General features: G+C 44.1%; 1 protein-coding gene across 1 annotated transcript in view; it reads right to left on the bottom strand.

The window, feature by feature from the left end:
* The window catches only part of LOC124788368 (collagen alpha-1(I) chain-like), a 305,934-nt gene that overhangs the window by 283,624 nt on the left and 5,493 nt on the right, over nucleotides 1-16,817 (bottom strand). Inside the window, exon 3 of the mRNA XM_047255632.1 lies at nucleotides 11,508-11,719. Coding sequence (XP_047111588.1) covers nucleotides 11,508-11,719 — 212 coding nt within the window. The remainder of the gene's footprint in view (nucleotides 1-11,507; nucleotides 11,720-16,817) is intronic.

The following is a 16,817-nucleotide window of genomic DNA, read 5'->3' as shown; positions in this document are numbered from 1 at the left end:
CATTTTTTCTTAATGGTGAAGCGAACAGACACAATGTACGAATCTGGGCGGTAGAGAATCCTCACGCATTCGTGCAGCAAATTCGCAATTCACCAAAAGTTAACGTGTTTTGTGCAATCTCACGGTTTAAAGTTTACGGCCCCTTTTTCTTCTGCGAAAAAAACATTACAGGACACGTGTATCTGGACATGCTGGAAAATTGGCTCATGCCACACCTTGAGACCGACAGCGCCGACTTCATCTTTCAACAGAATGGTGCTACTCCGCACTTCCATCATGATGTTCCGCATTTCTTAAACAGGAGATTGGAAAACCAATGGATCGGTCGTGGTGGAGATCATGATCGTGTCATGGCCTCCACGCTCTCCCGACTTAAACCCATGCAATTTCTTTCTGTGGGGTTATTTGAAAGATTCAGTGTTTAAACCTCCTCTACCAAGAAACGTGCCAGAACTGCGAGCTCGCATCAACGATGCTTTCGAACTCATTGATGGGGACATGCTGCGCCGAGTGTGGGAGGAAGTTGATTCGCTTGATGTCTGCCGAATCACTAAAGGGGCACATATCGAACATTTGTGAATGCCTAAAAAAACTTTTTGAGTTTTTGTATGTGTGTGCAAAGCATTGTGAAAATATCTTAAATAATAAAGTTATTGTAGAGCTGTGAAATCGCTGCAATCATTTGTAATAACCCTGTATTTTGAGGGCTGTTGAAGTTCTTATTTATGTACACTACATGTAAACAACCTTACATGCATATGGACAAGGGACAAAAGTACGTATTAATAGAGCTAACATGGGAACTTCACGTCCGTACATTTCATAAACAGATTTGCGAACCAGATACACCCTACAACTGCCGCTGGAGCACATTGCGATCGCGTGTATAACGTTGGGGCACACGTGCCGCATGCACATGTCGCATCGTCTCTGAGCGTTCAGTAACACCTTGAGTTCTTCACGCTGAACGTTCACGTTCCATAGCACGATCCGTGTGCCTACGACTTTACTGTGTTTACGCCTGGTACTTCCTACAATAGCGGCATTGACGGTGCCTTGATGCCTAAAGACAGGTCGAGTTGTGCCACAAATTCCTTTTCACTCCAGGTCGAGTCAGTATCTCCTCATCTATTATTCCATCTACTCATCCAATCTTGAGCATTCTCCAGCAACAGAACTCTTCACAAGCTTATTTTCTGTTATCGTCTGAGCCATTTGCATAGCTTACGGAAAGACAAACTTTTCAGTTTATACCCGATGTTAATAAATTTCGCTTTTTCAGACAAGCCAAATGCCAGTGTGCATCTGATATCCTCTCTGCCTCGGCCATCGTTAGGTGTTTGCCGCCCAAATAATAAAGATTACTTGTATATACTACATTTCAGTGTCTCATTCCCTCTTCAATTCCCTATGCATCCTTTGATTTACATCGACTGTACCAAAGTGCCCCTGTTTTACTTTTGTTGATATTCATTCTATAACCTGTTTTCGAGACAGTATTTTGTTCTGGTGATCTTCAAATTCCTTTGGCGTCACGGGCGTATTTACAGTTTCACTTTCAAATCTGAAAGTTCGGATCCTTACCGATGAACTTCAATTCCTATTCCAAATATCTACTAGCGTATCCTCCACAGATTGCTCCATGTATATCGGGACAGGCTCCGTAACGTTTCCTGTGTCATCGTTACTTTCTGCCACGAGGTGTTTATGCGATCTTGGAACATGTCTCCTGTAGCCGGGACGAGTGTTCAAAGGCTCGGCATGGGAGCACGCGAATCACACTCGCTATCAATCTGACGCACTAACTCTTATCCAGTTTATTTCGTACTTCACATAAATTCTTGCGTTGCTAGTAAAATTATACTGTTAGAATTTCATGCCATTAGCTATGATACCTTCAGAAATATTTAAAAAACATAACAAATTCTCTTGTAGTACGAAACAGAGTTAAGGATTTCCATCTGAAGCTATGATTAGAACATGAATTTATATAGGGTGTTTCCGTAAGAGCGTGCAAAAAAGTAACAGGACATAGAGAACACTCTACTGAACAACATAAGATAGGGAACAAATGTTCAAATGCGTGTGAAATCTTATGGGACTTAACTGCTGAGGTCATCAGTTCCTAAACTTACATACTACTTAACCTAAATTATCCTAAGGACAAACACCCACATCCATGCCCGAGGGAGGACTCGAACCTCCGCGGGGATCAGCCGCACAGTCCATGTCTGCAGCGCCTCAGACCGCTCGGCTAATCCCGCGCGGCTAAGATAAGGAACCTTGGGTCGAAGAAGCCAGCTTATGGAGATAGGGAGGTAAACTTGTCTACCGCTTTGTCCAGCATTACTGTTTTCCAGCTTATTTACAACTAATACGCGTGCAAGTTTACAATTTCTGTGCTGTTTACTTACATGTACATTCTTTATTTCCTGCAAGGAAACAAGAAGGACGAGCCTAATTATTAGGCTTCGTTGTATCGTATTTACATTGTCCCACGACACAATCTGCTATGAATCAACGACCCATTCGTAACTTAGTGCTAGTCAGAGACGTACAATGTAATACGATGGAGCAGTATTGGTACAATATTTCCTGGCCGCTGGATTGGAAGGTAAGGTCCTATTCCATAGCCTGCGAGGTCACCTGATATGAATCCCCTTCATTATTTCCTACGGTGATACTGAAAGCCACTTGTGTGTGAGACCCCAGCGGATGCGGGGATGGTATTAGTTGCCAGAATTGTAGCTGGCTGTGACGTGATTCGAAACACCCGAGGGATATTTGTCAGGGTGCGTCAGAACCTTGTTCGCCGATGTCATGCTTACATTGAGGTTTATGGCTGTCAGTTTCAGCACATTTTGTAAGATACAGTACAAATGGTAAGTTCATTGTGTCAATGATAGTATTTGCAGCCAACTACTGTTTTATTTACAGTAATCTGATTTTATTTCTCTTATCTCCTTAAGCTGGCTTCTCCGTCCTCAGGTTCCCTACATCAAATTGTTCAGTGAAGCATCCTCTATGTCCTGTTAAATTTTTGCGCGGCCTTATGGAAACATGTTGTAGCAATTGCTTATCTATGATTTTTTGTGGATTTGACTAAATTAACGTGTTGACGTAAATTAAATAATTTCAAAATTATTGTTTAGTTTAACTTTATTGTGTGAGACCTTCGGAAAGAGTAGCATAATGTGTAGAGGGCACACCTGAAGTGAGATGTTTATTTAATTGGAAATTGTACAAAAGTATGCGTGGGAAAATTTCGCTCAATCGTGAGCTAGTGGAGGGTGATGTACCTGCAGTATAGTGTAGCTAGGAACACACACGGTGTGTTTTGGTAGGAACTTCAGTCTGGTGACTGATCTAGAATCGCCTGAAGGAATGCTCACTGCACATCGGCATAAGAATTTTGGCCACTTTCTAGAGTTTCTGTTGTTTTGGACATGAGATTGGCCTTTCTAAATCATTTGTAGATGTTTCTAATTCCACGTATTTAAGTACTTTATATTATATGAAAGATATATGGGATATGTTTTCAATCCTTAATTTACTGAAGTAAAATTCTGAACATTTTTTAAACTAGTTATACACCGTATGTACAGTTAAGCCTTACTTCGTTGGTTGTGCATCATCGTGTACCTTGAGCCAAAATGAGGCCTTTTACCACATAAGATAAGTTCTCTGCAAATGAGCTGTGATCGTCAATGTTAACAGTTCTGTCTGTCTTGGAAATGGAAATTTGTGTCGGTTTCCAATAGATTAAATTTCAGAATGTATATAACTTGTAAATGGGTTTTGTTAATACTTTTCCCCAATATGATTTCACTTACTGATTATTGCTGTGTGGTTGAGTAATAATCTAACAAACATGTGATTAAATACAGTACTGACAAGATTTCCTCGATTGCAATGGTACATTACCATTTGGTACCCAGGACCATTCTTTCACATTTGGAAAAACCTCAGTTTTCCGGAGTCATTTTGGAAAAGGACGAAAGCCGAAAAAAATGAATGCCATCATTTAAAAATGAAAAAAATAAGTTAAATTTCTATTAAAGGGCTGGCTAGAGGTGAAAGTGTGAAATCGTGACACAGTACAACAGTCTCCCCTGTATGCCAGGAATGTTCCCGTCCGAATGCTTTGTGTAACAGCAGCCAGAATGAGAGGTAGGAGCAAAATGATGTAATATCTTATTTCAGGGGATGGTTTTGATTTTGTTTTGTGTTCTTGTTTAGATACGGCTTTCTTTCGTCCTTACTTTCTATGATCCTACTGTTTGGGTTGGTTATTACCATTAGCATTTTAGACCAAGAGCCTTTCTTACTGACGTTCAATTTATCACCTAATGAGAATTACGCGTTTTTTGCACTTATAGAGCGGTTTTATGCTTCTAATTAGGGAACGAAACGCTCAGTTGGCAGCCGCCTCAAAGGGTAGTGAAACGTTCGAGTTACGTAAGATTTTTCCCTTGGTGTTTTGGCACACTATCCCATCTCTGAAGTGAGGCAGACACATTGCATGTAAACTTAGTTTGAGCTGTGGGGTAATGCAAGACTTCAGACCCTCTATCCTCTTCATAGACTTATTAAGGCCCATTATAACCATCGTTTCTTGCATTTCTATAATCTGAATTTGCGTGCATGCAGATTAATATTATTTCGCAACCGTATACACTGGCATGCAAAGTAGGTTATAGCATCCTTTGCATCAGAATGTAAATGACTGTTAGTAAGATGTATGTCAGAAGTCTATTAATTTCACAATAGCAGAGAACGATGGGTTGGCGGAGGGGAATGGAGGGACACTCAGTCGCTGGGCATTCCGGAGGTGTCTGATCCCATGGCTGGGGGCTTTCTCTTTCGACGTTGGATTTCAGGAGGCAGGCCGATAAACGCTCGCTGTTTTTACAATGGCTGAGGGCAGTTTTCTCGTGAAAGACTCAAATTTCGACCAAGAAAGCGCCAGCTCGGCGCCAAGGCTCTGCTGTTGTTTAGGACGTTTCAGAGAAACGGTCTCCGCGCTCCACGGGAGCGACACACGTAGGATTCCAGTTATCATATTCCGTTAGTGCTGGTCGCTGGAAAACTTCCTTCGTAAAGTACTGGTGGAGGCTGTGATAGGCAGTTCGACTGTCGCATCACCACACATTTACAGTCACCATCGGGGACTGGTGGCAAGGAATGGTATTGGCGCATAGGTTGACGAGGTATGGTACTGGGAGTGTAGGCGGATTTGTTCTAGGGGCACAATTGGTGAAAGATTTGGCAATCGGGTCACGATTGTTCGAGTTTTGGAGCAGCCGAGCAATCGCTCTGTTGCCGCGGGGCAGAAAGGTATTTGAGGTGTTGTTCGTTCCTGAAACTTCTGCTGCTTTGCCACCCTTGCTGCAAAGTAATTTAATTCACAGTTTACTTGACTGGTCATCAAAACAAACACTAGCAGTTTTTTCGCGCAAGATCTTCGATCGGCCTCCAAGGCGAAGCCTACCTCCGTACAGTGCACCTGACCACGAGTAGCAGCCGTTATCAGCAGGCCGCTTCGCGCCGTATGAGTCGGTCACGCGCGTAGCTCCGGCCTGTAGGGTTTCAGCTGATTTTTCAGCTGCCCAGAATTCGAACTGAGGTTCCTCAATGGTTGCGCCTGTAGAACTACTTTGCTTCTTTAAATGATACCAAGGGCCGGCCGTTGTGGCCGAGCTATTCTGGGCGCTTCAGTCCCGAACCGCGCTGCTGCTACGGTCGCAGATTCGAATCCTGCCTTGGGCATGGATGTGTGTGATGTCCTTAGGTTAGTTAGATACCTCTAGGGGACTGATGACCTCAGATGTTGAGTCCCATAGAGGTTATAGGCATTTGAACCATTTGACACCAATGTACTACATCCAATTACCCCTTGTTTATCGATATTGTTTATACATTTCAGTTGCTCTATTTGCTCCACATCTTGTAGTAGACAAGCGCACTAGATTCCAGGCACTGTCGTTTGCACTGGTCCTTGCCAACACCTTTATCAGATGGGGATTATTTACATGTTTGGTTTACTTTCATATACATGATTGTTTCTTGTAAAAATTCATGGATCAATTTTGTGTTCCATTTAAAAAAGTAAACACACTTGAATTATTTAGGACGGCATTTATCTGTTAAACAGTCACACTCACCTGATTTATTTCTCATGATCATTTTTGGAAAGGAACTTCGATCATTTAATTCTTACACACTCAAATTACTGACAAGGGTGTCCTGTATTGCTTCTCTCGTCCGTACGGGACAGATGTCAGAGTGCAAATCGCTCATGTCTCTGTTCGGATTGTCCGGACCACCTCTTCAACCGGAACCCGCCTGTAATGTTTGAATTGACGGTTTCCCACATAACCATACATGCTCCTGTACATTTTACCTTGCTGTGCTTGTTCTGAACGCTTGCTCAAGGTGAGCCACTCGACAATAAATTTTTTTAAAACTTCATTCAAGAAACGCTCGACCATGACCTCACCTTCTCCTAGTCCACTGGTGAGGGTCTTCCGATTCGATTATTCGCGTGCTCAGCCCCCACGGTTGCAGCAACAGCTACCTTCTTGGCTCCCGCCGCTTCTAATTTAGCCAAACGCACACCACTTTTCGCGCCAATTGCAGTTTGTTTTGCTTGTGCACATGTTTCCTACAGGGTGACAATTATTGAACTCTATAAAAAAAACGTAAATTACGAACTTCGGGAGGACGACGAATTCCGTGTCTGGACATCCTGATTTAGGTTTTCCGTGATTTCCCTAAACCGCTCCAGGCAAATGCTGTGATGGTTCCTCCGAAAGGGCACGGCCGACTTCCTTTCCTAATCCGATGAGACCGATGACCTCGCTATCTGGTCTCCTCCTCTCTCCCTCCCCCCCCCCCCCCCCAAAAAAAAAACAAACCCAACGAACTTCGGCGAGCACACATTTTGTCCAACATGTAAACGTCACTACAGATATTCCGATTCAGTTCTATGTTCCTGCCATCTTTGGCGATGATATGGCGCAGACGAATAGCGAAATTCGGAATGACCCGCTGAAGTGTCGGAACATCGATGTTGTCGATGACCACTTGAATAGCTGTTTTCAGCTCAGCTGTGGTTTTGGGGCTAATGCTCTGCACCTTGTTTTTAATATACCCCACAAAAACAAGTAACATGTGTTCAGATACGGAGAATAGGGCTGCCAATCGAGGCCCACGCCAGTGACTTCTGGGTACCCCACAGCCAAAATGCGGTCAAAATGGCTCTGAGCACTATTGGACTTATCTATGGTCATCAGTCCCCTAGAACTTATAACTACTTAAACCTAACTAACCTAAGGACATCACACAACACCCAGTCATCACGAGGCAGAGAAAATCCTGACCCCGCCGGGAATAGAACCCTGGAACCCGGGCGCTGGAAGCGAGAACGCTACCGCACGACCACGAGCTGCGGACAGTACAGAATGCGGTCCCCAAAGTGCTCCTCCAGGACACCAAACATTCTCCTGCATCGATCGCGTCGATCTCTGTCTTGCATGAACCACATCTTGTAGAAATCAGGGCCACTTTGGATAATGGCAGAGGGCGTGACGTCTTGCAAGTCACATATGGAACCACTCTACACAAATTTAGGATAACATGTGGAAATTTGTGAATTCTTTCAGTTGTTTTCCCATAACAGTGCCGCGCGACTGAAGTTTTTGATCATTTCGGAAATTCTGGAATTTTCATGTTCCGTTGTTTGAAATTTACTTGCGTATGGAATTTCCAGTTGATTATCAACTATACGTGGCGTGTTACGTAAAATTTACAGCTCATTATAGCTAGCGCTTCTTTCCAAGAAGGCCACTGAACGACTAGATGTAGTGACTCGTGAATGGCAACAGGTCAGTAACTGTTCAGACCAAAGAACATCGTCTGGTTGAATGTGTAGTTCTGGCTGCTTTACTAGTGTAAAACTGCAGCAGAACAGTGCAAAAGTGAAATTCCATTGATAATAGTTTCTGCTACTATTACAGGACTCGATAGCCATTGATTTTATCTGATAATCAGTCAGAAGCATTTGAAAGTACAATAGAGAAGCCACAGAAAAAAGGGGCTTACATTACCGGTTCCAGGGAACTACGTCTTCATGTTCAAACGTAAAACATCAGTTGGAGAATACAGAATGGGAATTGTGATCATACATCTGACAACGATTACGAACAATAATGAGAACAGGCAACCGACCCAATTGTGTCACAACCAAGTCACTATGAGTTATGCCCATGCTTGCCCAACATTCATTCCATGTCCTAATGTAGAATAGATAAAACTAGCCCAGGGTAGAAATTGAGAAGGATTCTTGCAATGTGTCCTGCTGTGACACGACGATCGTATAGCTGATATAAATTACTTATAGCGAGACATGTGAATTTATATCAGAATACGATCGTCGTGTCACAGCCGGACACATTGCATGAATCCTTGGCAATTTCTACCCTGGTGTAGTTTTATCTATTCTGCATTAGGACATGGACTGAATGGTTGGGCAAGCATGGGCATAACTTGTAGTGACTTGTTGTGACACAATTGGGTCGGTTACCTGGTCTCATAATTTTTGCTAGATGTATGCTCACAGTTCCCATTATATGTTCTCCAACTGATTTTTTAAATTTGAAAATGACGACATAGTTCGTTGAAACCGGTAATGTACGCCCCTTCACAAAGAAAAATTTTATGTACTGTGCTTCACTATTGTAGTGTCAAATAAAGATTTAACTTATATTATAGACACAATTGTGTCGGAATGTAGAAGTTAGAAGTAAAAGAAGTTTAATAGTTTTACCCTAACTATATAAAATCCAGAAAGCTCGATATTTTCTTACGAACTTGCGGATACTGTCACCCAGCTGGAGTCACACGACCTCTGCTTGCTAGGTGTTAGTTGGTGTTTCTTCAACGCTACTTTTCATCAACTGAATCGATGTCCAGCCTCACTGTGTGAAGAAGATGTGGGTCAAGAAGTCTATCGACATAGGTGGGCTGAATTTTCTACACTGAAATTAAAAATTGAACTTGTTTGGACGAAGTAGTAGTAGGTGAGTGGGAGAAATGAACACGCCCCGGCACAGCCACAACCCTGTCCAACTCTCTTCTAAATTACTGTTTTCCTTTAATATCCTTCGGCTATTGTACCTGCAATCCTTTCGCTAGCTGTGTTTTGTCCATGCTACCTTGAGAATTTCGGGCGGAGTATTACGAGGCATAACGAGGCAGAGTCACACAGAGAGAGAGAGAGAGAGAGAGAGAGAGAGAGAAAGAGAGTGGGAGAGAGGGCAGAAAGAAAGCGGGGGAGGGAGAGACAGAGAGAAAGAGAGAGTGAGAGAAGGTCAGAGAGCAGGTGAGAGAAAGAAAGAAAGAGAGAGACAGAAAGAGAGACGAGAGAGTGAGGGGAAGGGAGGGAGAGAGAGAAGACTATACAATACCCAACACATCAGAACATTCTCCGGTGCAAGATGAAGACGTTTGTGGAAACCGTATCGAAAGACGTTCGTGTCGAATGATCGTTCCACTGTGAGCGGGAAGAAGAGGCTGTTCTGTGGGAACAGATGATGTGTGGAAAATCGCAGGGCACAGTGTAGAGTGTTCACCAGTCCGAAACGAAATAGTCGCGGCCATTGAAATTCCGGCGATCGCGCCGGTCGGTGCGGTAATTGCGGTGTGCGGCGTGACGTAAAAGGCAGCCGCGCTGCATCCCGAGCGCTGAAGCCGTCCTCTCACGGGACGTGAAAACTCACGTGGTCGGGGCGCTGGTGGCGCCTCAGCGTGGAATTCCGCGTTCCACTTCACGGCGAAGAGTGAAACAAAGAATGTGGCACGTCAGGTATTTACCTCCTTGAGAGGACCGCTGAGATACAACATCGTTTCTAGGTCACGAGCTGAACTTAGGAGCCCTTGAGTTTTCCCGACCACAGGGTACGCGGTGTGAATATAAGCTCTTTCAAAGCTTCAGCAAATTGAGGATCCCACAAAAACGTGCCGTTTTAGCTAACTCTTTGTTGTGATAAAATGACAGGAGACTACACATAGGTAAATAAAGGCTTTCTATTTCTGTTCTTTTCAATATAATAACTTGCGTACAGTGAAAGTATACCGGTTATATGGTAAATCAGAATGACTTTCTATCGTCTTGATACAATTAGTCGTAGGTAAACATAAAACAATGACATTCCTAGGTACATTCAAATGGCTCAAATGCCTGCAATTGTGCAGTGGAAAGTGATCACAGACATTTCTTGCTATAATCTACCGTATTTGTTGATTCCTGCACATCTTCAACCTGGTAAGTTTCAAATGGTTCAAATGGCTCTGAGCACTATGGGACTTAACTTCTGAGGTCATCAGTCCCCTAGAACTTAGAACTACTTAAACCTAACTAACCTAAGGACATCACACACATCCATGCCCCAGGCAGGATTGGAACCTGCGACCGTAGCGGTCGCGCGGTTCCAGACTGTGGCGCCTAGAACCGCTCGGCTACTACTGCCGGCACGTACAGTCTTTAGACAAAGTATACCTCGCTGCAGTGTTGACAACGACGTGAGCCGTCAAGAGGATGGCAGTAGCTTCATATCCACTTCCTTCCTTTTATTTTCTAAGAGATTCTGAGCCTTTCTCTTTTTTAATTGAAGTATCAACAGTAGTGGTCGACATTATTTCTTATAAATAATCTATTTGCTGCAATTCTTGTTACAAAGGCCAACGACTGGAATGTTTCCTCAGTGGCCAGAAAACTTACCTGTCAGACTACTTCAAGAAGTATACACAAGTAACACATTAGAAGTCTATGAAATTATGGAACTTTCTGTGAAATATATAGGGTGAACACTAATGAAACCGACAACTGACTGGAAGCGGAGGAAAAACGCGCCACGAACATTTTTCCGGAAATGCATCGTTACCACGGAAGATGCCGCTGAGAATGACAGTCGCTTTGACTTGGTGCCGTGTGTTCGTTTCGTGTTGCAGGCTGTGTGACTGAGGTTCTGTACTGTAAGCAGCAGAATGGCCCGGTATTCATGTTGGGAACAAGCTGAGGTGGTGTTTGTTTACGGCCAAGCAGACGGAAACGGCCGAGAGACGGCACGGCTATACCAAAACAAGTATCCTCGCAGAACGATACAGATCACACAGCAAATCAGGCCTATTTTGGGCGATCATAGGTCCTTTCAGACAGACAAACGTGCAGGGAGGCAGCGGACTGTCAGCACACCACACTTGGAGGACGGGTTCTGCGTTCCCATCTGCGTGGCCGTACACATACACAGTATCGGCTCGTTGCTGACGTGGATAGCGCACCATTCTGCTGCTTACAGTACGCTGCGTAAATCACACAGCCTCGGCGCGCTCGACGTCGGCGTCGGAAAGCACGGTCCGCGTGTCGACGCCTTACGTGTGGCAGGTCGTTCCAGAACGCGCGGCAACAGCGACGCGCAGCACGCCCGGCACGCTTCGCGATGACAAACACGTCCCGTCCACTGCGAGGACGTCTGGACGGCTGCAAGACGGGCTGGCGACTCGCTGGCGCCGGACTGCGCGCTGCGCATGCGCAGGCATCCCGCCCCGTCCACTTTGCCAGCCACTTTGCGCCGTGGAGAATCGCAAGGCACGACGAGAGCGGCCAGCGGGCAGACGCCGGACCCCGGCTCTCTACGAAGTGAACAGAGCGCCGCGCCGGCTGCGCAGTCGAATCGCGCGGCACGCAGGGGACCGGAGTGTCAGTACTACGCCTGTAAAACTAGCGGCTTCAACTGGAGCAGTCCAGCCGTTACGGCCCCCGTAAATGAGCAAACTTGTTTGTCAAACGCGCGGATTTGTCAAACAAGCCCGTACACGTTCAAACGAAGTTTGTCAGTTTGACCTCACTTTGAAACAGACGCTGTTCTTAAAAGACATCATAGTCGCCGTTGACTGTATGAAATATTTATCATTACGATTGCAATTTCGGCCTTATGGCCATTTTCAAGTAACACTGCAAAAGTTACATTCTGTAAGAATATAAGACCGTCTGACATGAGTACTGTAATATTTCTGGGTTAGTCAGCCATCATATTAGGCTCCAGGCAGCTGTTCCCAGAGCAGTGGAGATGCAAGAAGTAAATAGATCACGAAATGTGCTGTGAGGTACCTGTGACATATTCGGTACCATTCCCGTGAGAAAGACCGCCTGCATAATACTACTACTCTGTGATTGGCTGCTGTGTTCGGAGCAAGGGCGCCAAAACGTTAAAGTATACTTATTATTGTTAGTTAATTTACACAATGGAATGACTTCACTTTTTAATATTAATATCTCTCAACAGCTGACTATCAATCAGTCATTTTAGAATTATTAAAAACAATTTAAATCAAAAACAAAAGACTGACGAAATTGCAGACGAAGCACTTCGGAAGCGTTCGGGTCACGCCTTTTCTGGTATGGCGCGCGAAGTGTTTCGGGCTGTTCGTCACTCTGGATTAGGCAGTTGAGAAGAACAGACATGTTGACTGTCGTAGGAAGTGTTTCCAATTTTTATTTAAGTTCCTGTTCGACGCTCTGGATTAGGCAGTAGGATGTTTCCAATTTTTATTTAAGTTCGTCACTCTGGATTAGGCAGTCGAGATGCACAGCCATGTTGTCTGTGGCTGGATGTGTTTGCCAGCATTCAGTATTAAAAGATTCACTCCGGTAGTCATGATGCACAGACACGTGTTACAAATAGTGTAAAGATACATTTTCGTAAACATTGTGTTTGATCATGTACTTTGGTGTATCAGAAGGTGTTAAAATCATGTAGTCTTCTCGTGTGGGTATATTAAAATATGCGAGTGGCATCCCAAAGAAGTGATACATTATTTCAGAACAGAACCTCGCTAAAAGTCAGTTTCAGCCTCAAGATACAGAACCTACGACCTGAGTGCTGTTTTCTGCGCTGGGAACATTTAATTTGCTATGAAAGCGGTACTGATAGTCAATAAAAGGAGGTTAAAGCTGTGAGCTGTCTGGGGAAGTTAACCTTGCATTACTGAGCAACTGTTTCACCAAGTATCCAGTCTAGCTTACCAAATTCCCAACCAGACTAACATTAATTATAATCTTTTAATAGTCATACAACAACTGGTGATATATATATATATATATATATATATATATATATATATATATAAAAGAGAATTTAAATAAAAAGAAATAAATCAATTTACATTTGGAAATTTATTTTAACATTGATCATTGAAATTTCAGCATATTAAACTTGATTTCTAACTAAACCGGTGCCTTATTTAGGATTGTGAAAATGTGAGATTGTAATCTTACGGAACACATCAAATATGGAGCCAAGATTGGGAGACTGCATACAACACTGCATTCATAAAACAACACACAAAGAACGTTGAAACATATGCAACAGAAAATTAACCACTACCAACCGATTCAATTTTCACCCAGAGAAGTTACGTTCGTAGCACAATCCTGTCCGTCATTTAATTACCACACACTGCTATACTAAATTCATATTAACTCTTTGTGAAATCTTCCCGAAAAGAATAGCTGAGGGCTACTTTGATGATTACACCACATGCTTCACGTGGTCAACTTGGTTTACACAAAGAGTGTAACTCCACAATAATTTTGATAATTACAATAAATTAGATCGAAAAGCAATTTACAAAAGAAAAACCTCGAACTGGTTACTATCGTCTTACTATTAACCTGATGGGTCAAACAATTGTATAAGCACGTGGCACTGGTTTCACAAAGTACACCCCATGTGGGTTGAACATAAAGAAAAGTTGCTATATTGAAAATTATTATCAAGACGAGACCTTATAATCTCACGCACATTCGCATTTAAGATTGATGAACTTAGTTAGAGTTACTGATCAACACGTGGTTCCACTTTACTCACAAAGTAGCGACAAAGCAACTATCGGAATATATTCTGAACTTCACACGAGTATTACACTGCGCTGCAATTTAAGATAATATTAGATATTTTAGAGCTAAACCTGAAATAAAGGTGATTAAATTTTCAGTTAGGCTGAACTTAAGAAATCCATTGTGCTACGGACTTAGCAGAGACGCGCTTAGCCGGAGATCTTACCACTTCAGACGCTCGCCACGGACAGACTGCCCTGGTCCCTTCCTGAGGGTGGCTCACAAATACAAACGGAAGTGGCGAGAGAGGCAGCTTCCTATACCAACATGACAAGGGACGGACAGAACCATACTAAGGATAGAAACCTCTTTGCTTTTAGAAAGCGTAGCTACCTGTTCCGACGTTGGTCCTACTGTTCTCTAGCAGACAGGCTTGTCTGCTACCCTCAAGCATGCAACTAGAAATACATTTGCTCATTCATCCTCTCACACAGAAGGGAAGGGGGATGACAATATCTTATCATATACAGTATATAAAAGAAAGCGGATGTAGGTTCCGTATGAGACTGTGTGACATGAATTACATATAAACTGTGTTTTAAAGTGTAGTAGTGCGACAGATCGTTCTTTTTTATGTGTAAAAGTAACACGTTCCACTACTCAGTCTCCTCCCAGATAGTCAGAAACGCCACAGTAAATTTAGAAGAGGAATTTATGCCGTAAATGACAACAGATTTAAGAAATTAAACATGAAAGGAATCCAACAGAGACCTTTCAACATCAACTTGAAGACAGCAGGTTAGTGAACTATAACAGAACCTTCGTATTCCACACAGTGCAGTGGAAACAACTAGGCGCCTCACGTGTACTGCATGCACAGAATAAAGGTGCTCAGTGACACGTCATCTGCAGTAATGCAGAGAAGGTAGAGGAGGATGATCGTTATTATCACCAACAATCAATTAATTCTTCCTTTCTTGCCGTAGTACGAGCCTTGGTCGAAATTCAGCCTTTGGAAGGCCGAAGTCCCACAAGATCCGATGAATAAGACACTTATTACATCATAAAATGTTGTTAAATATGTGCTGAATTGTCAATGTTACCATCGTTCTAATAATCTATCACAAAGCTCAGGCAGTATTTTTAGTGAATGTGTTTTCGCGCCGACAGACTTAGCTCCACATGTTGTCACTGCATTTCGTATCGCTTTGCAACGTTATGCTCAGATATATAAATGATGTAAGTGTGTCAAGAAAGACACTTCCGTTTAGCACTCCCGACGATACCCTTGTCTCTGATGAACATTCGCTGTCCAGGATAAGATACTGGGTTCTATAAAGTTTTCCAGCCATTCAAATATCTGTGAACTTATTCCATATGCTCGTACCTTCTTTAACAACCTGCAATGGAGCACCGTGTCAAACGTTCTCTGGAAGTCCAGAAATATGGACTCTGCCTGTTGCCCTTCATCCATAGTTCACAGTGTGTGATGAGAGAAAAGGGCAAGCTGGGTTTTGCACGAGCGATGCTTTCTTAACTATGCTGATTCGTGTACCTAAGCTTCTCGGTCACCTCCCTCAGAAAAGGTGTGCTGGGCGCCTTCTGTTGCAAGCATCGGACCATCATGGGTATCAGCGAGCAGTGGCGCGGTGCTGTAGTGATGGGATCACCGGTCACCACGCACAGACCTCGGCAGCTGCTGAAGCTCAGATCGCTCCTTCCCCTCCCCCGCCCCCCCCGCCCCGCCGCTGCTCCGCGAGTGGCGCAGTCAGCGAGCCGTGTGGACAGGGGGTGGGGTGGTGGGGGTGAGGTGATGTGCTGCTCGATGGAGCGAGTCCAGGGCTGTTCCCGCCGCCAGTTCTGGCACGGAGGCCCTCGCCCCGCCGGCCGCAAAGTGGCTAACCACGTCCGAACCTCGCTCTCCCTCTACCCCGAGGCCCCGGCGCCGGAACAAACCGCGTTAATACCGCACGGACGGAGGTCTTTTGTCTTCAGCCACAGGGCTTCCCAGAGGCTACAAATCTCGCTAGCAGCGTGTGATTCATAGCCTCCCATGACTCAGTCAGGCAATAAAATGTTCTCACCCCATAGATATCTGTATGCGTCGAATTTAAATTGACAGCATACTTGCTGCTTTGGCAATGTTATGAACAAAGCACAGTCTAGATCAGGGGTTCCCAACCTGTGGTCCGCGGACCCCTTAGGGGTTCGCCGGCTCTTTTCAGGGGGTCCGAGGCCACCTTTCACCAAATCGTGTAAAATAATGAGTAAAATTATGGAATAAAAATGTGAAAATCAAATTCATCACTATTTTTTTTTCGGGTGAAAAACACGTGTACTTTTACTTCAGGTCGTATCCGCAAGCAGCCTTTGCGGTTCCTAAGTGAGGACGTATACACAGTTTAGTGCCGGAGAATGCGGCTTCTCTGATCGACTGTTTAGCAATAATACGGGGGTCGTTTATGCGACTGCTCACGGCGCTAGATGCGCTGAAACCTTTTACGCATGCACGGAGCGAGCTCTGTCGACCAATCACAGCACTCGCTGCCACGTATGCGGTCCCAGGCATCATTAAATGTTAAACTTGCCTTGTCATTGCACTACCTATTTCATAAGTCGATTTTTTACCAGTTTATTACTTCTAACATGGGTCGGCGGCTGAAGTCAGGATCATTGAAGAAGGCTGCAGTTTCTCCATCGCCTTCACGACAAGGGAAGTTTCCAGTTGAAATGTATGAGGAGGGAGGACGACCAAAGGAAGACTTTACATACATTTGAACATTTTTCTTCGGATTTCACGAAAAAACCACACACACACACACACACACACACGCACACACACACACACACACACACACACGACTGTTACGAAATATGCATGCTCCTTACACATCAGTACCCAAATAGTGGAAGTGAACAG

The sequence above is a fragment of the Schistocerca piceifrons genome, chromosome 3 (genome assembly GCF_021461385.2).
Source record: "Schistocerca piceifrons isolate TAMUIC-IGC-003096 chromosome 3, iqSchPice1.1, whole genome shotgun sequence".
NCBI lineage: Eukaryota > Metazoa > Arthropoda > Insecta > Orthoptera > Acrididae > Schistocerca > Schistocerca piceifrons.
This window is presented reverse-complemented; position numbering and strand designations above follow the sequence as displayed.